At 32.6% G+C, this 24,563-nt stretch overlaps 1 protein-coding gene across 1 annotated transcript; it reads right to left on the bottom strand.

Annotated features, from left to right (window-relative positions):
- Window positions 1-507: 507 nt before the first annotated feature.
- Window positions 508-1,971, bottom strand: LOC111910123 (probable 2-oxoglutarate-dependent dioxygenase AOP1.2). Its single transcript, XM_023905908.3, has 3 exons — window positions 1,588-1,971; window positions 1,071-1,392; window positions 508-951 (listed from the first exon to the last, which is right to left on the bottom strand). Exons 1-3 carry the CDS (start codon window positions 1,944-1,946, stop codon window positions 703-705), a joined length of 930 nt encoding a protein of 309 aa, XP_023761676.1. The 5' UTR covers window positions 1,947-1,971; the 3' UTR covers window positions 508-702.
- Between the last annotated feature and the right edge of the window lie 22,592 nt (window positions 1,972-24,563).

Raw genomic sequence — 24,563 nt, forward strand, 5'->3', positions numbered from 1 at the left:
TTATGACCATTTTTACTCTGACGATTTGATATACTGTATCGTGGTTGATTTTGAAACATTGATGTATGGAACTAATGGTTTTCTTTAAAATAAAATTTTGTATCTCTTTTATAGGAATGTTACAAACAACAGTCCTTATATGTTTTAGAGATTCATGACAATATTTTCTAAATTTGTCAAGTTTAGTGCATACTCCACTCTGCCGCTTCCGATTATTAAAATAGATTGACGTTGTGGTCAAGTAGTATGACGTTGAAGTGTTGATTGTTTCAAAGAGATATTGTTTAAGATAGATAAATTATCATGAATCACATTTACTTGGATGTTGCTTATTGTAATTTTCTTAAAGTTAAAGTAGTGATATATAGATTTCTTGGTGTATTAGGATCTTTTTTCTCTAATGGGCTCTTACGTTTGCCACATTATGGTTCTATGTATTGGATTTGCATATCACATAACGCTTATGTTTTAGAGCAGTGTGAGTCAACTCACGAATTTTCAGGAGAATAACCCTAACATAAATATATTCTTTTTGTAAATTATCATGTATATCGAAATTTTTCTAGTCTTCCATGATTGATATACATACACATACACACCTACATGAATATGATAATACATGAACAAACACAAGTGAGATGTACTAATGAAAGTCCATACATCAACAATATGGATATGCAAAGATGAAGATCATGTAATACTTTAGACACCACAATAAGTCTTAAGAGCAGATTGGGCTCGTTGGCCAGCCTCGGTGTAGTAAAATTGAAGGAACTCAACATGATCAAATGGTTTGAAAAGTAATGGGTGTTCATCATCTACAACCTCCTTTGGGGATTTTACCACATAGCCAGCCTTTGGTATCGAAAACAACCCAAGCGAATACCTCGCTTTGTCTCCACTCATCATCACCCGATGATAAGGTGAATGCAATCGTCCATTCGTCCATGCCTACAATCATAAATCTCCAAAGGTTCATCAATATTTCCAAAATTGTAGTTTTTCTTGTGGAAAAAATGAAAGTGTAAATCCGTCATGTACTTTTGCGATATGTATCGCTAAAAACTTACATAGAGTGAATCACCAATCATTACAATGAAAGAATTCGGTGAAGGTTGAATCTTGATCCAATCTCCGGATTTTGCTTGCACTTCTAATCCATCGATCTGATTTTGGTGTAAAATCGTGACAATGTTTTTATCGGTATGAGAATTGAGTCCTAGTTTGGACTCGTTCGTTTCGGGTCCTTTGTATTTCATGACCCGAAGCAAATAATTTGTTGAATCCATGTGTTCCTTCACATAATTTTCTAATCCCAAACTCTCCAACACCATCATCCTCACCATTTGATCAAGTTTGGATAGCTTCTCCGAGAACTCTTGTATAGTCTTGCTAATAAAACATAAGATGTAAGTAAAAGACCATAAAATGATATGTAAAGTTAAAAATACTGCTCTTTTATATATATATATATATATATATATATATATATATATATATATATATATATATATATATATATATATATATATATATAAAGTTTACATATATGGTTTGTGTAAACAAAATAACTAAATTAGGTGGTACCAAAATTCGGTGTTGCCTTTGGGCCACAACATGTTGGCGAAGCTTTCTACTTTCTCAAGAATAGGTGCATCGTCAATGCCCATGCTCTCATAGAGTGGCACCATTGGGTACTGACCTACGTAGCCATGAAAGGGCTTTGAAGACTTGTTTTTTATTTTGGTTTGTAAAGGGAGATCAAAAAGTAATTTTAATGAATCAAACATGGACGTTTGGAGCTCGGGTGGGATGCTGGCGTAGGTTGTTTCGAAGCAACCAAATTCTTCAAGGGCTCTATGGACTTGGGATTTTGTTAAATCCCAGTTCGTGTTTTGGTCAATATTTGAGAAATCCACAAAAGGGAGTTTAAGTTCTGAACCCATATTTGCTACGTAGGAACACTTAGAAGTGCCTCAACAACTCCAAACTTTATATTCGAAGTCGTGGTTTCTAGACGACACAATTTATCAATAATTTATCCATAAACGTCGTCCTCTTAATTTGTGGTTGATTTTGACACAAAATTAGTTAATATCTCATTATCATCAGATTATTATTTGTATTATAATTATTGTCTGTTTATTTCATAAATTTTATGCAAGATTGTTTGCATATGTTTTTGCTTATCTAAATGCATTGAATATCATTTAATAATAATTATACAAAAAGTTTTTTGGCCTGCAGGGATCTTAATAATTCATTGTAGTTAAAAGAGAGAAACTAAACAATCAATTGAATTAAAGTCGACTCACATGCACATTTTTTTTAACACGTATTTATGTCAAAAAAAAAAAAAAAAAAAAAAAAAAAAAAAAAAAAAAAAAAAAAAAAAACCTTAAGTTTTATAACATAATGGTGACAGTGAGAGGTTAAATTTATTTTTCTAGAGATTTGTTTAATTAATGTCAGGCTTTTTCTATCGTTTTATTTTGGGAGCTGATTTTTCAACAGCTAGTTTTTATCAAATCAATGAAATATTAATGTATGGGTTAATACCTTAAAAGCCATTATTTATCTACCACCGTTTCAATTTAACCTCAATTTTATTTTTTTTGTTCTTTATTTGCCATTATATTCTAGTGAACGTTTCATTTTCAGGCCCTTAACCAGTCAACAACAGGTCCTGATGACGTGTCGGTTTTGCATTTTCCTCAGTTTGCATTTAGTCCCAACATTTACTTATAAGTTTGTGTTTAGCCCAAACATTTTTTTGTTCCTCATTTGTCATTGTTTTTTTAGAAAAAGTTTCGTTTTAACACATGTCCAATCATGAATAGGTATTTTAAATCGTAATAACTTAAAACGAAAAAGGGAAAAACGAAGATAAGAATCGAAACTGCGACTTCTCCTTGAGGGTGAGACATGTTACCAAGTAAGTCATTGACTCTTTCTTTTATTATCATTGTTTGTTGTATTTAATTTACACATGTATTTTAAAACGAAGGAAAAATACATGGTGTAAGTCTTGAGTCCGTCACATCTAATAAACATTATGACATGCTAATTTTTGAGCTAATCAAAATTGTTAATTCATTCGTAACTCATCCAAAAAATCATTATTTCTACTGGTATATTTGTTGAGAAACCATATATTTTTAAAGAATCGAAAATGTGTCTTCTCTTTAAAGGACGAGATGTGTTATTTGGTAAGTTAATGGTTCTTTATATATATATTATCAATGTTTGTTATATTTAATGTACACAAGTATTTTAAAATGAAGAAAAAAGACCTAGTGTACGTCTAGAGTCTGTGACATCTAATAAACAATATGACATGTTAATTTTTGAGTCAATCAAAATTGTTAATTCATTCATAACTTATCTAAAAAGCAACTGATTATTTCTAATGACATATTTGTTAGGAAACCAAATATTTCTAATGACATATTTGTTGAAAAACCAAATAAATAAAAATAACTATTAATGATTGAGTAATGGCTAAAATGAAATTTTTTTCTAAAAAACAATGGCAAATGGGAAACAAAAAAAATATTGGGGTTAAATGCACACGTATACGTAAATGTTGTGGCTAAATGCAAACTGATGATAATGCAAAACCGACACATCATCATAACCTGTTGGTGACCGGTCAAGGGCCCAAAAATGAAACGTTTTCTAAAATATAATGAAAAATGAAGAACAAAAACTAAAGTTATTGTTAAATGAAAACGATGGTGTATAAATAATGGTTTTTAAGGTATTAACCTTTAATGTATTGGCAATATTGCCTTTTATTTTAATTCCTTAGACATTTACACGAGAGAAATACCTCATAAATATGTTTCCAAAATGCATGCTATTTTAGCAAATTGTGGTAATTTTAAAATTGTTTACATAAAGATAATTCAAAAAGTTTTTATACGCCATATGTTTATAAAAAATATATATAAACTCGATCTTTGTTATTACATGTTTGATTGCCAGAAACACAAACCATTCGTGTCAGATATCAACTATTGGTGTGATGGAGGAGATGGAACGATTCATTGGAAGGTGGTAGGAGCTTGTTTGTCATGCAACAGTTTGTCACCCATGGTTATCATATCGTTCTAGTTTCTCTTGAAGTTATGGTTATCATGACTGGTTCAATAGTTTAGATCACCGGATATAAAGAGGGCCGAAGTTAGAAATAGGCCGGGAAATCTTAAAGTAACCTATTCATTTTAATCAATAATAAACTTGTCCAATCCAACTTGTTTATTAAAGAAAAAAAGTACAAAAATGATCCCTATGATTTGCCAAAAGTCACGAAGTCAGTCACAATTATTTTTTTATGATGTAAATGGTCATTGTGGTTTGCAAAACTTGCTAAGACTACCCTCTTTACTAATGCCGTTAGTATTCAGCCGTTAGGGACTGAATCTGTAAGGGCATTTTCGTATTTTCAAGTATAAAAGGACTGAATTCGTAAAATTTGATAAATCACAAGGATCATTTTTGAAGTTTGTATGAAAATCTGAATTAATCGGCTGAAGGAAGGGGGAGAGGGCTCAAACTCGTGACCTTCACCGCTTTATATTACAAAAGCCTTAACCAATTGGGTTTAATGCTCACTTGGTTATTCCTTCCTAAAACTAATTTATATAATAATAAAAATATTAATACATAAACAATAAATAAATTACAAAAAGTGTTTTTTTTAAATAATTTTTTTTAATAAAACACAATCTATTTTAGTCGTATTATATAAAAAAAATAGTTTTTACAAACAATTTGTATGTAATTTTATGTATTTATTTTACGTTAAAAAAATTTATGTCTTTAAAAAACATGTTTTTATATAATATATTATTACGTTGTATTGGAAAGCAAAATTAACTGAATATGTTTTGGTTTGGTCCAATCATTTTTGTAAAAATCGTTTTTTGGTTATATGTATTTAAAAAAACATATTTGGTTATATATCCTATTTAAAATACGTATTTCATGTTAATCGCAAGTTCTAAATTGTATGGTTAAAATGAAGATGAAAAAAAATAGTGATATATATTTTTCAAATAACGATAATTAATACTACAATTGACATAAAAAAAACATATAAATTGTTTAGATACAAAACAAAATCGTTGTTAAGTTTTTTTTTAATACATATAACCGAAAAAACGGTTTTAGAACTAGCGACCCAAAAGAATTTATACATTTTTTATGTCATGAGTAGTGTTAATTATTATTATTTCAAACACATAAAAACATATTTTTATACGAAAACATATTTTTTAAAGACATAAAAAAATATACTTTACGTAAAATAAATACATATAAATACATACAAATTGTTTGTAAAAAAATATTTTGTTTATAATACGACTAAAATACATTTCGTTTGTATTTAAAAAAAATATTGTAACAGCCCGGAATTTCAAATATTGATATAATTATGATTTGGGGGTGTTTTAAGAAGGGACTCGGCGAGTTGGAGCCTTGACTCGCCGAGTAGGATCGCAGACCGGGTCGTGGGTTCGCGACTGGACTCGACGAGTCCGATATGGACTCGGCGAGTCGACGCTGTTCAGCAGAAACCCTAGCCGTTTCGTATTGGGTCGTATATAAGGGTTGTATTGTCGTCATTTCGCGTCTTTTGGCCGATTGTGGAGAACCCTAAACGACTGTGGCATCTAGAGCAAACTTGAAGACCATTATTGACCTTGAAGAAGTTGTTAGGCAAGAAGAAGAGGAGTCTTGGCTAAAGGAGCAGCAAGGGAGTCGTATTCTGAGGATTGGGGACACAGAGGACACATTATTCAGGTAAGAACTCGAATTATCCTCTGCTATGTTGATGTGTTATGGGATTAGGGTTTATGAAACCCATTTGGTGATTTGATGGATTATTATGTTGTTATACATGAGTTTATACCCCGGTAATAGGATGATTAGAGGTCCAGAAGTCCCATGATTGTGTATTTCGGGACCATACGTATTTCAGGAAGCAGTTGCTCGTCTGCATGGCATGGACTCGCCGAGTTGTTCTTCAGACTCGGCGAGTAGCTTGAAGATTTACTGGGACTCGCCGAGTTGTTCATCAGACTCGGCGAGTAGAGTCGGGGTGGCCCCGCGATTCTTCCACGAGGACCTCGTCGAGTCATGAGGGATACTCGACGAGTAGAAAGGGATTCCGCAGGAATTGGTGAGGACGACCAGACTCGCCGAGTCGCCAGGGAACTCGCCGAGTCCAGTCGAGCTGACAATGGACTGTTGACCAGAGTTGACTGGTGTGATTTCTTAGGGTCAGTTAACGTGGAAGATAGAAGTGCTAAAAAGGGATATATGATGAGACAGGGAGCTTGGAGCTCGGAGGATCAAGTGCAAGGGATTTCGGGAGTTGCTATCTCCCAGTGACCGCGAGGTGAGTCTTCTCACTATACCTCACCCGGAAGGGTTTGATTGTGTGACCGAAGGGTCAAGTATGTTATGTGTTATGTTTATATGTTATAAATGGAAAGTCAGTTGCTACGCGTGATATGCATGCTTATATATGGGCCGGAAGGCCAGGTATTATGTGACAGAAAGGTCAGGTATGAGATATGATATATGTGCTTTATGTGTTAGGGTATTTGTATTATGTGTTATATATGTGTATGGGCCGGAAGGCAATTATCTTATGGGCCGGAAGGCGATATATATTATGGACCGAAGGGTCGGGCCGGAAGGCAATGTTATATGGACCGAAGGTCCGGGCCGGAGGGCGTATGTGCGTAAGGTATATTGGGGAACTCACTAAGCTTCGTGCTTACGTTGTTTATGTTATGTTGTTTCAGGTTCTTATATTAACGCGGGATGACAACGGTTCGATTGTACACACCGAAGAAAGAGTCGTGTTTTGGAGGATCCTGGTCTTCTATTATAATGAAAATGAAACTATGTTTTGTAATTTGAATGTGAATAAGCTTTTAAACAAGTGTTTTTAATATTAAATTGATTATTTAAATGAAAATTTTGTTTTTGGAAATCACGATGTTACAAATATATTATGTAAAAAAAAATTATTTATTTATTGTTTGTGTATTAACATTTTCAGTATTATATAAATAATTTTTAGAAAGATATAACAAATTCTGCTCAATTGGTTAAAACTTTTGTAATATAATAGGGTGGAGGGAGTTCGAGCCCTCCCCCCTTCCTTGCGTCAATTAATTCAGTTTTTCAAACAAACTTAAAAAATGGTCGCTTTGGTTTATCAAATGTTATGAATTCAGTCATCTTATATCTGAAAAGATGAAAATACCCTTACATATTCGGTCTCTAACGGCTGTGTTAGTAAAAAGGGTCATGTTTACAAGTTTGCAAACCACAAGGACAATGCGCATAAAAAAAACATTAACACGAACTAACTTTAGGACTTTTGACAACTACAATGATTATTTTTGTAGTTTTGTCTTTATTAAATTAGTTTGGATCATAGTGATCTTTTTATTTTATTTTTCTAATTACCTAGGCTGCTTAATAAACATGTTGACTTCAATTAAATCATTTAAATTTCAATATTAAAAACTTGAACAAAATTAAAATATGTTACACATTCTAATAATTATTCTAATAAAATTAAAATGTAATTATAAACTTCATTAGTTGTTCAAGTTTGAAAAGAATACAATCATGGTTGGATAAACACAAAAATATAATAATTACAATCTTAATTATTGAGCATTTAATATTTAAGAGATATGAAACAAAAATAATTATAATTTCTAAAACGGTTTGAGAGATCGAAATCTATTTGGAAATTTAACACTAACCAAACTCATCTAATAAACTTGTTAAACATGTGTACCTATTACTAGTTTGGGTTGATAGATTTCGTTGCTTTTTTTTCGAGCGCTACGATAAAAGTTGTTATATCATGTATGTTATTTAAGTCATTGTTTATAAAAAATATGAAAAGTACTCATGAAGAAATAAGTGTCATAAAGCGTTTGCCAACCTTTCAAGCACTGATGACCACCATTTTATGTTTTGTAGAGGGGATTCTCGTGATTATCGATTGAAGCCTATAATGGGATTGTTTTTCATCGGATTCACAAACCATGTATTTTGTTTTTATTAAGATGAGGATTGATTACCTTTGACGACTAGGTTTCGGGATTATCAATCTCGTCTGAATGAAGGTTGGACTGAAGTTAATGGTAGGAATGAGAAATGAGTAACAATGGTCGGGGGCACTTTTCATGTTTAGGTCTTTGGAACACTGATTTAGTCAAAATCAAGATGATGTCCATAAACGAACATGTATTTTAATGTGACAAAAATCCCTCCTAAATTGGGGACTTAGCATGTGGTATCATGGGTTGATGTTTTGGGTTTTATACACATGTGAGTCATAAGGTTGAGAGTTCAATTCCTTTAAACTACCTCTTGTGGTGTTGTAACACCGTGAAATTTCAAACAATTTTTCATTAAAAAAAACATTTCATATTCAATTATCCAAAAATCATGTTCCCAATATTTTCACAAATACAAATCATAAGTCCGCATCCCAAGATCTCAAAACATAGCAACTGCAAGTGTATACTGATCATGCCGTCGCCTTCCCACGATCATCACTGGTACCTGAAACACATATCATACAAACGGTAAGCATAAATGCTTAGTGAGTTCCCGAAAATACCACATACAACACATACGCCTTTCCAGGCCATAACTCTATAGGATCTTCCGATCCATGTGTCTCAGGGGATTTCCATCCCATAACTCTGTCGACCTTCCGGCCCATATCACGTCGACCTTCCGGTCCATATCATATTCACATCATGGCATATCACATATATAACATGCATCACATAATCATCATACACATAAGACCGTCCGGTCACACATAATTACCCCCTCGGGCAATGTATAGTGAGAAGACTCACCTCGTTAATGTCGGATAATCACGCGTGCTCGATCCCCCGCCCTATCATACACCTATATCAAAAACACATCTCTAATTAATACCTTCCTGACTTAGTGTGACTAATACTCTTAAGTCAACACAAGTCAACCCCGGTCAACGCTGGTCAACGGTCAACCCTTGAGCCGACTCGTCGAGTCTTGCGTCGACTCGGCGAGTCCATAAGTGAACTCAACTCCTCCAAATCCCTTCTAACTCACCGAGCCACTTCCCCAAACTCGGGGGGTCATCAACTGATCTGAGTCACGGGACAACCCGCTCCGACTCGTCGAGTCTGCTCATGGACTCGGCGAGTTCATTCCATGCTCAACCTCAAACAACCTTCTGAGGTCATATCTATTCTTCTAATCAATAAATCTAACCTTCCTAAGCTCATTAATCACGTAAAGTTCAGAACTTGATGCTCATGCAAAGGCCAAAAGACTCTATTTGAAGAAATAACCTCAAATATGACATCCTAAGCTCATATCTCCCAATATCAATCATAAAGCTCAAATGGTTAAGGTCTCTGGACCTCTTTGGATCCAGATCCAAAGACTTGATACGAGAAGGGACCAAATGCTCATCAAATCAAGCCTCTAAAGGGTCAAGGAAACCCTAACTCCAAAGGTTAACACCAAAAATGAAGAAGGATCGAATCTATACCTCAAATATGAAGTCCTTGTCTCTGAAATCTACAGAATAGCACCCTCTTCAGCTCCCTCTTAGCCTTGATCACCTTCTTCTTGCAAGAATAACAACACAAGGATTAAAAATGGCCTCTCCTTCCTCTCAAACTCTCTAGCTCTCTTAGGGTTTCTCTCTAGGGTCTGGTAGCCGCAAATGGTGGCTATAAGGGTCCTTAAATAGGTCCCAAAACCGAGAAATTAGGGTTTCACTAAACAGCGTGGACTCGCCGAGTCCCTCATTAAATCAGACCAAAAGGTGCGCGATCCCACTCGGCGAGTCTGAGCGCCTACTCGCCGAGTTCCTCTCACAAATTCAATATAAATACTTAACATAGGGTATCTAGGAATCCGGATGTTACAGGTGTCACACGTGGGGGAACCTTTCCCAGTAAATCACTATGGGGGTTGGATTTGCACTGTAAAGGAACTCGATCCCCGGGTGCTCGCTGAAATATTGCGAGTAGGCTTCCACTTAATTCGTTTTCCATTTCCAAAAAATGGGAAACCTGGTTGTTTTAGAACATGTTTGGAGGAATAAGTTTGGGGTATTGAATGAGGTGTTTATTGATCATAGGAGGAATAAGTTTAGAAAAATTGGTTTTGTAAGATTCTTAAAGCTGATTAATGTTCATGATTTTGCTAAAATTTTGAGTATATTGGTTGATTCGTATTATGTAATTGTTTCTCCAACAATATTTGAAACACAATCAATCAATCATATACATGGTGATATGGATTTTAAATGTCATGCATCTAAATCCTACTATAATAATAAAGGGAACTATATACTGATCTGACACAAGTTGTAACATCCGTTTTCTTGGATGATCGAATTAGGGTTTTAGAGGGTCAAAATGTTGGATTTTAGAGAAAAAGAGGTCCTCACGACGTGAGGCATGGAGGCTCACAACGTTAGGAGGGCTGCATGAAGATTCTATCCGGGACTAAGCTCACGACATGAGCAATAAGAGGTCACAATGTGAGGATTGCTGCAGCCCAAGCCCAGCAAGTTTTAGGGCTCACCAAATTTTAAGCTCCCTTAACTTGATTTTAGAGTTCATTTCTCAACCTCCGCTTTCCCCTAACTTAGAAAACCCTAACCCTAAACCATCTTAGTGATTTTGGATCCATTTTAGTGTTTTGGTGGCTAGAAGAAGGAGAAGAAGAGGTTCTAGAGTGTTGGTTCAACAAGGAGGCTTCATCATCATCATCTTGTGCATATTTTGGACAATTGTAAGTGTCCAAGATCCAATCTTTATGAGATCAAATTGCTAGATCTAAGTTCTAAGCTTCTTTTTGCATGTTTTGTCAGATTGCATACTTAGGATCCATAAAGTTGGCAACATTATGGATCAATGAGTCATTCTCTATGATTTAGTCTTATGGATCTAAAGTGTGGTTACAATTTATGAATCTTGTTTGAGTTTGGGGCCATTTCTTGTCATTTTAACCTAAGATGGGTTTAGGACATGCATAGGGCATGCATGTCCATCAAGTAATCATTCATATTGGCCTTTGGAGTCCTTGTTAGCTTTTGAAAGAATTAGGATTGAAGGATTTGTGGATTAAGAAAATAAAAGGTAGATTTTTAGCCCCAGATTGTTCTCAATACGTGAGATACAAAGGTCTCACGACGTGAGAAACGTTTGGTCTCATTTCTGGTCATCTGCTTTGGGGTCACGACGTGAGAGAAGGCTTCTCATGACGTGAGGGCAGCCCCATTGACTTTCCCTTGACTGAGTTAGCTAGGTTGAGTCATGATGAGTTGGAATCTGATTAAGTGAGCTCTCACGATGTGACTAAGGCTGGTCATGACGTGAAATGTGGTTTTTGGGCTTTTGGGCCTTGTTGGCCCTAGTTTTCTGTATGTGGCCCTTTTTGGTGCTTGGGCCCATATTAGAGCTTTGGGTATCTTTTAGGAATTTGGGCCTCCTTGGGTTAGGCCTAATATAGGTTTTGGAACAATTAGGAAGTTGGGCCATAATGAGCTTTTGATGCTATTGGTGGGCCTCAGATTTTGGGCCAAGTGAGGAAAGGGTAAAATGTACTTTTACCTTGAGTGTTAGATAATCGGACTTGGATTCCAGCGGGTTGAGGGGACCAATGTCGGTCCATGGTTTATTATGTTAGGATGCTAGATATCTGCGTGACTCTTGCATGTGTATGCATTGGTATGTATACTGAGTTGGGCTCCATGCCGACAGAGGCCCGATGATTGTATTGTATGATATTATCTTTGTGATTATACATGTGGTAGTATGATTATATGATTATATGTGTATCGGGTATGGCTCAATGTCAGGCGGGGCCTGATGATTGACAGATCTGTAAACCGAGCAAGGCTTGATGTCGGGCGTGGCCCGAGGCCGGGTAGGACTCGATGTCGGATAGGGCCCGATGAAGAGCGGGGTCCCAATATGTGTTTATTATGTATGTTATGTGGTATTTTGGGGAACTTGCTAAGATTTGTGCTTATGATTTTCAGTTTACGTTTCAGGTACATCTGGTACAAAAGGAAAGGGTCTGGCTTGATCGTAATGCATCCACCTATGTTTTTTCGAAACTCATTGGTCTTTGAGATTGTACTCTGATAACTGTTTTTATATTATTATTATAATTTTGAATGATAGGTATTACTAAGTGGCATTTTATGGTTGTATTAAAAGTAAAAAATTTACCATCAATTTTTGGGGCGTTACACAAGTGTTGTTCAAGGGAGAAGATAACGAAGGGTGGAATTAATCCAACTACACATAACACGTATGTTTATTACTTAAACATCATAAAACATTTCCGACCTTAAGTATTTTTTTGTTCTATTTACCAGGGATGGATTTAAAATTAAATATATTGGTGGATTATAGGTGTTGATTAAGCTCCCATGTAGGGTTGTAATTCACTCCAAGGGTGTACCTGTGTTGAAACATGGTCTATGAAAAGTATTCCATGGGTTAAAGAATTTATACCTTCAAAACTTTCGTAATCAATGAAACAAACAAGAGAGAGAAGGATTCCAACAGAATTCATATGTCTTCATTTATACCAGCTCAATGTATATACAATAAAAAATAAATAACTGTAACAATACAAAATTAATAAAATGTGCTTAGAGTTAACAAACTCCTAACTAACTAAAAACTAGTTGGATACCCCCGGTGCAAGCTTGTAAGCATTGAAGTACACCAAGATTGGAAACAACGGTCGCTGTCGAGCACTTTGAATTGATTTCGTAAAGATATTTGTCTTTTGATCAATTTGTTGGAACATGAAACAAATATCTATCAATACACACATAGATACAAAACAACATGAAATAACATTGTACTTTCGATTCTTTGACAATAGCATTGTACTTTTGTTTCTTTGACAATATTATCCAATGAAATAACTTTTGTAATAACCATTACAGATGGATTCGGTGTCCATACAAAAAATAATTAAGCATATTATTAATTAAATATAACAAAAAAACATACTAAAATTATCAGCACTATACAATAGGTAAGTAAATCTGAAATATTTAAAATGATTCGTCAAGTTAGAGTCAAAACGATTTTGAAAAATTGTAAATATAATTCAAAATTTTAAATATATTTAATCATAGATAAGAAATTACCACAACATCTGATTATCTCCTATTTGACTTTGTCTGAGAGGTAAAAAGAACTCCTATTGCTTCATCTTCAAACACCCACGAACATTTCTTCTGATTAACCACTCCAATTTCCACTTCAAACACCCACAAATAGGTAAGTATTCCTAAGCTTCCGTTTTCTTAATCTTTCGCTGATATTTTTCACATATATATCACCCTAACTTTGTTCTCTATCATAAACGATATCTACAATAATTTGCTAAAGCCATCACTTACCTCTCAGTGGTATTTAACTCTGATATGCGATTCTTTCCTCTTCGATTTTTCTAATTGCGTTGAACTCCTCTGTTAGGGTTAGAATTAGGTTTCATTTTCCTCTTCGATTCTTTCCTATTTTATTTCCTTGCAGGTTGTTCAGTGGAAATGGACAAAGTAGTTCATACAATGTAGTTAATTAAAGGCCTTCACTACAAGAAGTAAATGTATAATTATTAAATTTATTATTTTTAATTATACCCAGAACTATACAATATAAACAAATATCATATTTTGATTGTTACATTTTTTTAACTGTAAATATATTTAGTTGATTTTTTTGATAAAAATATGGATACATGAATAAACAAATGCTTATTTTATATGTAGATTTTTAATAAAAAAATTATTAATTTTTATGTTATTACTACATATGCTAATCTGTGAAAAAAAATAATTAAAAATCTTGATGCATTTTATTAATATAGTAAATAAAACAAAATTGTCTACTCTTTTACTTTTTTTTTATTAAATCACATTTTATTCATCATGTTGATGTTGATTTATAATTTATTTTCTTGGTCTTATATTTTGTTATATTAGCAGCATGTTTATTTACTACGTGTATTAATGTCATTTTAGGGAATATTTTAGTTTTATTATTTGAAGCATATCACTCTATTTATATAAGAGATATCAGTTTCTCCTTAAATATGGCCAAATATTTGAGATAATGGTTTGAATTTTAAATTTTAATTCACCAATGAGGCAATTAGGGCCATTAGTTGTATTTGAGTCGTATGTATTCCACTCTTAGATCAAATTGTGGTAATCATCTCCCCCAAATAGAAATCAAATATTATATAGTTATATAATGACATTTTTCACTCTAACCGTATGATTTTGAATTGTTCATGGTTTGCCTATTTTACCTGATCCATATTACTTGTTTGTGTCACATGTGTTTAAGAATCATTAATTTTTTCACAAACAGGAACATGGCTCAAAGCACATATGCTAATTGTAGCAACACTATGTCCTCCATCATCTACTCTGAAAAATGACGATTTCCTTCATAAGTTGATTTTCATGCTATTATTGATCTCCAACAAGTAGATGAGGTTTATATACTTAACTTTCATTTATTAAATATACATTGTGTCAAATAGTTTTTGGATTATCTTTACCCTCTATTTTATTTACTTTTTTATTGTATAATTTAAACTTACATTAATATTTTATAGAAAAAAACATTCATTGTTGTCAATACGATTAATCATGTATGTACTGATGTGGAATGGTTGTACTAATTCTCTAGAGAAAATCATAAAAGTCGTTTTAATGCATGAGGACCAAAAGCAATATAAAGAAGTTTTTTATTGTTACACTTCAACTTGCATGAACAAAGACATATCTGTTGTTCCAAGGTTTTTAATAATTCTTTTATACATATATTATAATCTTTGGTTTAATTTTCTAATTTTATATTACTGAAATTGTTTATATTAATGGTTTTAGTTTCAAAATAACTATTAGAGTACAAGACTTTATCGGTTTGGTGTCACTAACGTTATTTGATCGTGACGCAAAGAAATTTCTAGAAAAAACCGCATAAGAGTTGTTTCAAAAGTTTAATGAGGTTATCGATATTAACTTCATTTACATAAAACTAATATTTACTTTTTGTCTATAGATGTTTATAACCGTTCATTTTTTTAGGAGGGTAATATAGAGATTTATATATCTGCTTTAAATGTACTTTTGGATAAAAAGTTGGCGTTCAAAATTCAAATTTCACATTCTAATTTGAAGAACAAAGTTTATGGTTATGTAATCTCAAAGTTCACTGCTGATAATACAATCATTGCTGAATTGGGAAAAAAAAATATTTAATATCGAAAAGGTAACATTCGTTTACGAAGAATACTACAAACACAACACTTATTAAAATTCGTTTTTTATATTTCATTTTATCGACTAACATATTTCTATGTACTATAAATGTAGGCGTCATATCTGATTCGTTTAAGGTTTTATCGGCAAAATTGAAATCTTAAGACACATTAAATTTGAAGCTTTTAATAATAATATAACTAAATCTAATATTTTTAGTACTTTAAAATATTATTAACTTTTAGATTGACATATGAATTTTATTTTCTATATTTAGGATGTTGTTTCGTTTACTGGTGATAGTGTCAGACCCACTTCGAATCTTGATAAAAGTATTGCAACAAGTCCACTAACTAAGCAGACATCCTTTAAGAAGGTGTCTGAACATGAAGAATTAAAATGCAACCTGGAAGATATTTACGATGTTGATAATTTGGAAACAATATCCTCAACCAAACGACCATCATCATCAATGACAGATTGTACTTCTGGAGAAGGCAACCCAAAACTGTTAATTCCAAAGCAAGAAAAATAATATATCATTTTCATGATTTTGTTTGAGTAGTTGGGTGATTTGAGTACTATTGATTTCAAATTATGGTTACATACTATTTGAGTTTTGATGACTTTGTTTCATATTATTCGTTTTCGGATTAGAATTTTGATCATTTGAATACATTTTGGGTTTTATAAATGTTGAATTATTCATCTATTTGCTTTTTGGGTTTAAACTCAGATGAATTTAGATTTTTAATTATTTTTTTACTTTATTATATTGTTTGAATATGAATTTGTTAACATTGTTACAATATTATTTATTACAACATCAATATAAATATTAGTAAACTACCATTTTTTTATGAAATTGTAAACTTTTATAAATCTTTTACCCTTTTAAAACAATTATTTATTATTCCTTGTGAGTTTATTGATAAATTTATTAATAAAAATTTACCAATGAATTATTATTATCTTTTAGATAATAATTTTAGATAATAATAATATCCTACAATTTTACAGATTTAAATAATAAAACTCATTACAATGACGCTAAAAAGAGACGAAGACTAAGACATTTGTATTTACAAGATTGAATTTTCTATGTCTAAAAAAGAAACTTTATTTCAACCTCTAAAGCAATAAAGACTTTTTATTGTGTTTCGCTTATACCTCTTCCACCTTTAGATCAAACTGCTTACGTCATCTTGAGCAATGTTTGGTCAAACACGTTGTCCATCAATGTTTCCGTTCAAACCTTCACCGATTTCCTCTATCCCTAAAATAAAATTCAAAATTCAAAATTCAAATAATCCCCGAATTTAAAGGCGTAATTTATTCACTAACCATCTTATATGTTTGCAAATCAACATCATATATCTTCTTAATTATTCTATTTCTTTCTTGGTGTACATCCATGGTACCAAAATTTATCAAAGGCAAAATAGTCACCTTGCATTTAAATCTTATTAAAATATAATTATTTCCAGTTTTGAAAGTACTAATCGGTCTGATACATTCGTTTATTTAAGGATGTTTTATACATTTTTTATTAGATATTTATCTTTTTTATAAATTCACATCCTATTTTTAGTTTATTTTTAGTATGATTTATTTTAATGCAAAATATGATAATTATATGCTTAAATTGGTTATGATTTAGCTATTTTTGTTATTATATTTGAAGTTTAATGAATATTTTATTAATTATTGAGCTATGGACTGATTTTGAAGCAAATACCAAACATGCCATTTCCTGATCATATATAGATTCAAGAGTCCTGCAATATGTTAATTTAAGATGAACTTAACTATGATCCCCTATTCTTGAAGTTCAGTATCAAGATTTGCATTCCAAATTAAATGTCGAGCATAAAATGTTTATAACACCATTATGAATGTAGTTAACAACAAACTATGGTTATGGAGGAACCAGAAAAGCATTTATTTCAAAAATCTTGTCTGCTGCTATTAAATGTGAAATTGTTATTAATGTTGCTTTAAATGGAATTGCAACACTCTTGCTTTTTGGTGGTAGGAAAACTCATTCAAAGTTTAATATAGTAATTAACCAGAATGATGATTCGTTTTGTTCAATTGCGCTAGAGGATGATCTTGCTACACTACTGATCAAATCAAAACTTATCATTTGGTATGAAGCTCCGATGCTGCACCGTCATTATTTTGAAGCATTTAATATGACACTTAGAGACATTATCCGTTCATCGGATAGGGATAAACGATTTAGAGGCAATACCATTGTATTTGGAGGTGAGTTTAGACAAATTCTTCCAATAATACAAATAGCCAATCGTTACATTCATCAAGGTTATGGTGGGAATGTATAGTTTTACACTTAACAGTAAACATGAGACTTCAGGATGGTTGTTCAACTAATGATTTTGATGAGATACAAGCATTTGCTGAATGGATTCTAAAAAATTGGTGAAGGTAATATTGGTTGTCCTAATGATGGTGAAGCTGAAGTTGAATTTTCAGAAGACGTTATCGCTTGCTCTATAGGTGACCATATTCATTTATTTGTATTAATCATTTATCCGTCTTTTGAAAACCATCTTGATGATCCATCATATTTTCAAGATAAACCTATTTTGGTCCTTACAAATGAGGAAGTCGATGATATAAATGACTACTTATTAGGATTGATGAAAGATGAATGAGAAACTTATTTGAGTTCGGATTCTTTATGTGAGACAGAGTCAACAGATTTTTTTGAGAAATTAGTTCACTCTCCGGATGTACTGAATGTTTTTAAGGCATCTGGAATTCCCAATCTTAAACTTACACTGAAATAGGTGTTTCAGTCATGCTGCTTCGTAATATTAACCAAACCAAAGGTTTATGCAATGGTAGAAGGTGACAAGTTGTTAGACTTGGAAAACATGTCATTGACGCACATATTATAGGTGATAGATTCTTCAATTAGACTACTTATATACCTCACATGAAGTTAACTTCGTCTAAAAGAAGAAGCCCCTTTCATTTTTAGCGAAGGCAATTCTCCATACCTTTTTGTTTTTCTATGACCATTATCAAGAGCCAGGGACAATCATTATCAACTGTTGGATTGTATTTGTATAGACTCATCTTCACTTATGGTCAGTTATATATAGTTGTTTCTCGCATGACAAATAAAAAAGACTTGAAGGTACTTATATGTGACGATGAATGTCGTTCAACTATTAAAACAAAAAATATTGTCTACAAAGAGGTCTTTCAACAAAATGTTTTTTTTATTGTGTTGGCTTTTTATAATTTTATATGTTCATCTGCGTTTTACGTGAGCCAAAATGCTTTTTATAACTTTATATGTTCATCTGTGTTTTACGTGGGTTAAAATCTAGTTTTAATACATTCAAATATTTAGTTTCCTTCTTGAATAATAAACAAAATATCAAAAAATAATAAAAATCACATTTTTGGATATTGGATATCAGAAACCTAAGATATGCAAAATTTATAAAATTATTATCTAAATATGAATCCGAAAAATCTGATATATGAACTTCGATAATCCAAAATTTTAGATAATGTTTATCGTGTTTACATATTCGAGTATTTTTTTTAACACCCTTAATTTAAACTCAATCCAATATTTGATGGTAACATAATTATTATAAAGTACAAATAAGATAGAAAAACATTAGACGTACAATTATTTTGGTGTTTCTAAATTTTTTAACGAAAACTAAATAAAAATTAAGAATTATTGTCCTTGTTATTGTTATTTATTATAACTTGTTTTACATTCTATGAAAATAACAAAGAGGTCGTGACTACTGATTTATGATGTTATCTTTTTTATATTATTAGTGAGGTAGCGGTCATAAATCAGTAAACAAAAGATTGTGACTTCATATATGATTGTGACTTCATATATGACATTTATTTTTTCTATTCCAAAGCATTTCTACTTGTTTCTTTTCCATATTTATCATTTTCTCGATTGGCAAAGGAAACATGAGTACATGACAATCAATTTTAAGAAATTGATCGATGCGGGATTTTCGTTTTTATAAGTTTAGAAAATTTCAGTAAATTGAAATACGCTGAAATCCACCATACCAAACGTTTATTATTTGGTTTGTAAATTTGAAAGGATAGATAATATAAATTACGCTAAAATGATCTAAGTAACCTTTACTAAATTTTGTAAAGACATAAGTTCAAAAATAGTCCCTGTGGTTTTTGAAAATCTAAAATTTAGTCCTTAGTTTTTAAAAACCTCACAGATGGTCCCTAGGGTTTCAAAACTTTTAACAAATTGTCATTTTCGCTAACTTCATTAGCTTTTGCCCTTATTTAAATAATAATAATAATAATAATAATATTAAAGGTCTCTCTCTCTCTCTCTCTCTCTCTCTCTCTCTCTCTCTAAATCAAACCCATCTTATTTTTGTGACTTTCGGTTCCCCCTTTTGCTTCTACTATCTTCTCCCATTTCTTGATTAAGGCCCTGTTTGATTTGGATCTGATTGGGTCAGGTCAGACAAAAATGTCTGACTCGGTCAGCTCCATATGTTTGATATGTCTCAGCTATGCATCTGACCGGCTCAACAATGTCTGACTCGCTCATACCCAAAACAATTGCTGACTGAATCTAACTGAAATTCATTCCACCTTTGCCCCTGCACCACCCTCATCCTCCTTCCTCAACCATCAATTTAATCCATAGAAAAGAGAAAAGAAACTAGAACACAGGCGCACAAGAAAAAAGAAACACGAACAGAGACTCCATCTGATTAGGGGAAGAAGACAACTCGAAATTGGAATTAGGCAATTTTGGTCCTTGAAGATACACATCTTGGCTGAATCTACCGTAACTTTAAATTATCTTACCTAACTAATTTCTGGAAATCACTAGTTGGACCCTGAACTTTTATAATAAATTAATTATTATTATTATTATTATTATTATTATTATTATTATTATTATTATTATTATTATTATTATTATTATTATTATTATTATCATTATTATTATTATTATTACCCATCACTATAGCATCAGGGTAAAATGGTCATTTTGCATCAGTTAGCACATTCAGTCAGATGTACAATCAAACATAATGGTTTCTTACTCAGTCAGAATTTATTACTCAGATAGACTTTTCCCAGTTAGCACTTTCTCGGTCAGCAACTATCAAACGGGGCCTAAGCCTTTTGACAGCAATAACAAAAGGATTAGTAGTTTCATCGATCCAATCCTTGAAAACCGATTTAAAATCGCCTTCATCCAGGTACACTATCCGACCGGATTAGGTCGACTTCATCGAGATGAAGCTCGGTTAGACCCATGGAATGAAATTGGTTATCCCAAAATAGGTCGACTATAAGTGTGAAGTTATGCGACTTGAGGAACCATTTTTTGCTTCAGTATTCTTCCGGAAACTACATCCCTGCTTTTCAGTTGTGGTGGATTCACTGTCTTCGACACCACGGGAAACCTCGTCTTTCGAGTCAACAACTACGCCAATGCTAACAAGGTCGATATTATTCTCATGGATTCCTCCGACCACTCTCTCCACATCATTCGGAGATATATTCGTAATCTGAAATAAGTTTGCAAATCCAAACGATGGTGAATTGGATGGAAGGCATTGGCGATTAGGGGAGTCCCTGGAAAGAGAAGGTCTAAACCCATGGTGTTGCAACAGTTTTTGAACCACGGTGGGATCATCTTCAAGGTTTACGTTGCTGACGACTACATTAAATGTGTGATATGGTGTTCGTTGTCGGATCTTTCAAAGGAGGCCATAGAGAAGATGGCATCAGAATCCGGTGGCATTATAAGTTTCTCTCGGATATCAGGTTGATATAAATTACTTCCCCGGTTATGAGAATTTGCCTTTTTATGAAACTGTCATGATTGATTTCTTCTTGGATGTAAAGAAATTACAGGAGTTGGAGAAGATGAAAAAGAAGGAGATTGACAACAAGATTGATGAAACAAAAGTTTATTTTCCATTTTATTTTTGGGTATTGGTGTATGATCGAGTGAATCGATGGGGATTTCTAGTTTATATTTGTTTTGCAATTAGTTTGAACAAAAAAATTAATAATAACCAAGCCAGAAAGTCAAAGGTAGGGTTAGTTGTGGATTCAAGAATAAGTAGGATTTGTCAATTTCTGGGGATAATTTTTTTGATAGTCATAGTGCACACACACACACACAGAGGGAGGGAGGGAGAGAGAGAGAGAGAGAGACCTTTAATATTAAATAATTATTATTTTTAAAATAAGGGCAAAGCTTCATAAATGGTCCCTGTGCTAGTGATAAGAAATAAATGTCTTTCACTTAACGGCCAAAAGCTAAGGGAGTTAGCGAAAAAGACCGTTTGTTAAAAAGTTTTAAAACTACAGGGTCCATTTGTGAGGTTTTTAAAAATTAGGGACTATACTTCAGATTTTTGGAAACCATAGGGACCATTTTTGAAGTTTATGAGAGAATTACCATTACAATCTTTTTATATTTATGAAATAATATAATTAAGTTTTTTTTTTTTTAATAAAAGTAAGAGTAAAAATGCAATTTGGACCATGTGGTTTGCACAATTCATCAATTTTGGTCATATTATTAATTATTATTATTATTATTTTTAATTATCATTGAAGGTCCTTATTGCACTATTTGGTAATAGACTTGGTCCTTAGGAACGTTGTAAGAAATGTTTTCAGGATAGGTGTTATTACATAAAATGCTACGAGATGCATTGCCAAAGAGAGTGGATTGATATAAATAGTGATGTTTCAGTGATGCAATAAGTATGCCCTTATACTTGTTCATTATATCAGAAAATGTGTAAAGTTTAGTTAGAGATTTGTGAAAGAAAGCAATATTTTACACTGAGAATAAATCATTGATATAAAATTTGTCAAAATTGGAGTTCGTATGAGAAAGTTATGATCATTCGAAGTTGAGATAAAAGTATGTTGATATTCTAACAAAGTTAAAGTCAAAGTCAAATGGTCAAATTCCGGCGCTACGCGGCGCTTGGATCTAGTTATGCGGCTTGAAGACAAAGTAGGTTACAAGGATACATGTCAGTTGGAGAGTGACACGTGGCAAGTACGGAGCTTGAAATGCAAACACGGCATAGGCACATGTCTGCCCCGACATGGCGACCAGAGTTATGTATATGTTTTTCTGTTGCTCGTTGAATGTTTGGTTCAATGAATGCTCTAGGCAGTTACATGACGTATTGCTTATGGAAGGACATGTCTGTCGCGGCATTGCGGCCAGAGTTATGTATATGTTTTTCTGTCACTCGTTGTATGTTTGTTTCAATGAATGCTCTAGGTAGTTACATGGCGTATTGCTTATGGAAGGGCATTTTAACAATGATGTACATGAATCGATACCAGAGCGAGATATAATAGTTTATTTCATTATTCATATTATCGTGTTTTATAGCATAATTATGAAGGGTTATAAAACCTAGTTTATAGGAGTTGTGAATATATAGGATAAAGTTTGTGGTTTACGGGTTTAAAGCCTTTGATGGTTATATTATGGAACTAGAATAACTTGGTAACAAATGGTTACCGAGTTTAGTTAGTGGTCATGTATTTGATCATTTTTGTTAATATATAGTGATATTAGACAAGTTCTAATGAACTTGATATATTTTACAAATAGGTCTGAACAAATGATGAATTCGAAAAAAGCGAAGAGTTAGAGACCAGAAGGATAGTTAGTCTTCACTAGCTAACCAATATTATGATTAATGGATTAAAACCTGTAAGGTTTTGAATGGTTGAGAGTTGTGAACTAATATGATTGAACGTTATAGTAAGTTATTCCTATGTGAAATAATGAGTCGGTTGAACTGCATTATAAATAGGTCATATAAATTAAATAATTAATCTTTTTTATTGGTTATGAGTAGTGAAATATTGGTGAAGTCATTTATGGCTACAAGTAACAAAGAATCTATATAGTGGATTATTATGGTGGAATGTATACAAATAGTGTAGGTGATGACCATTATATTGTAAAAGAGGAGTTTTCCACTATATTATTTATGACATTGTATGTCTATCGTATATTAGGATGTCGGTGTACTGTTAGTGTACAAGTATGTGCTAGATTAAGATAGTCTTGTTATTTGTAAGATAGTATGATGAGACTATATACCTTTAATGGAATCTTGGTAGGAACGATATCATACTGTGAGTCTATAGGCCTGAAATTAATGGTAGACTGGATGAATATAGTACCATTACTTGAGTAATACAATTGAATGGTGAACTAGGTTTCTGTAATGTTACACTTGTATGTTGTTAGTAAAGAGTGGTGGTGGTCTGGGTGATGGTAATACCATCATTGAGGAATAGAAGTCAATGGAAGATTTGGTGTGTGTAACGCTATACTTGTATATTATTAGTAAGGAGTGGTGGTAGTCTAAGTAATTGTAATACCATCAATTGAGGAATGTTAGTTAATAAAATAATTGGTTTCTCTAAGACTACATTTGTGTATCGTTAGTAAAAAGTGGTGGTAGTATGGGTGACTATAATACCATCATTAAAATATAAATGTTAATAGCATACTTGGTGTCTGTAACATTATACTTTTTGATTTTTAAGGAAGAATTAATGGTGTTTTAAGTAACTGTAACACCATTGTATTAGAATCAAATATTAATGGCGGTTTTGGTGATTGTAACATCACTGTATTGGGATAAGTTATTAGTGGCAGTCGTGTATGTTAGCATTGAATTATGATAGTTTCCTTGGTGGCCGAAATACTATATTTAAAAAAGAATATATTATAGTGAAAGCTCGTATGGTTATAATGCTAGGAAGAGAAATATTGATTGGATAAATTAATAGTTTGTGTAGTATGGATATTACTGAGGAGAGGTTATGTGGAATTTATAGTAGCTTACATCGTTGTAAGTCTATTATGGGAAATTAATGGTTGCAACAACAGTTTAGAGAGCTATAAATATGATTTTTAGAGAATTATACACTCTATTCAAGTATACGTTGGTTGATGGAAAGGAACTAATGATATATTTAGTAGTGTAACTAATTTATATCTTAATGATATGGTTATTCACTAACTAGCTCATTGTAGCTTGCTATTTTTTAGTGTGTCTTTCTGGTTCAGATAGGCCTATTAGCGAGATATAGAGTTGGTAGAATCCAAATTCGATTCTTACACGAGAATATCGTAAGA

This window comes from Lactuca sativa, chromosome 5 (assembly GCF_002870075.4).
Source record: "Lactuca sativa cultivar Salinas chromosome 5, Lsat_Salinas_v11, whole genome shotgun sequence".
Classification (NCBI taxonomy): domain Eukaryota; kingdom Viridiplantae; phylum Streptophyta; class Magnoliopsida; order Asterales; family Asteraceae; genus Lactuca; species Lactuca sativa.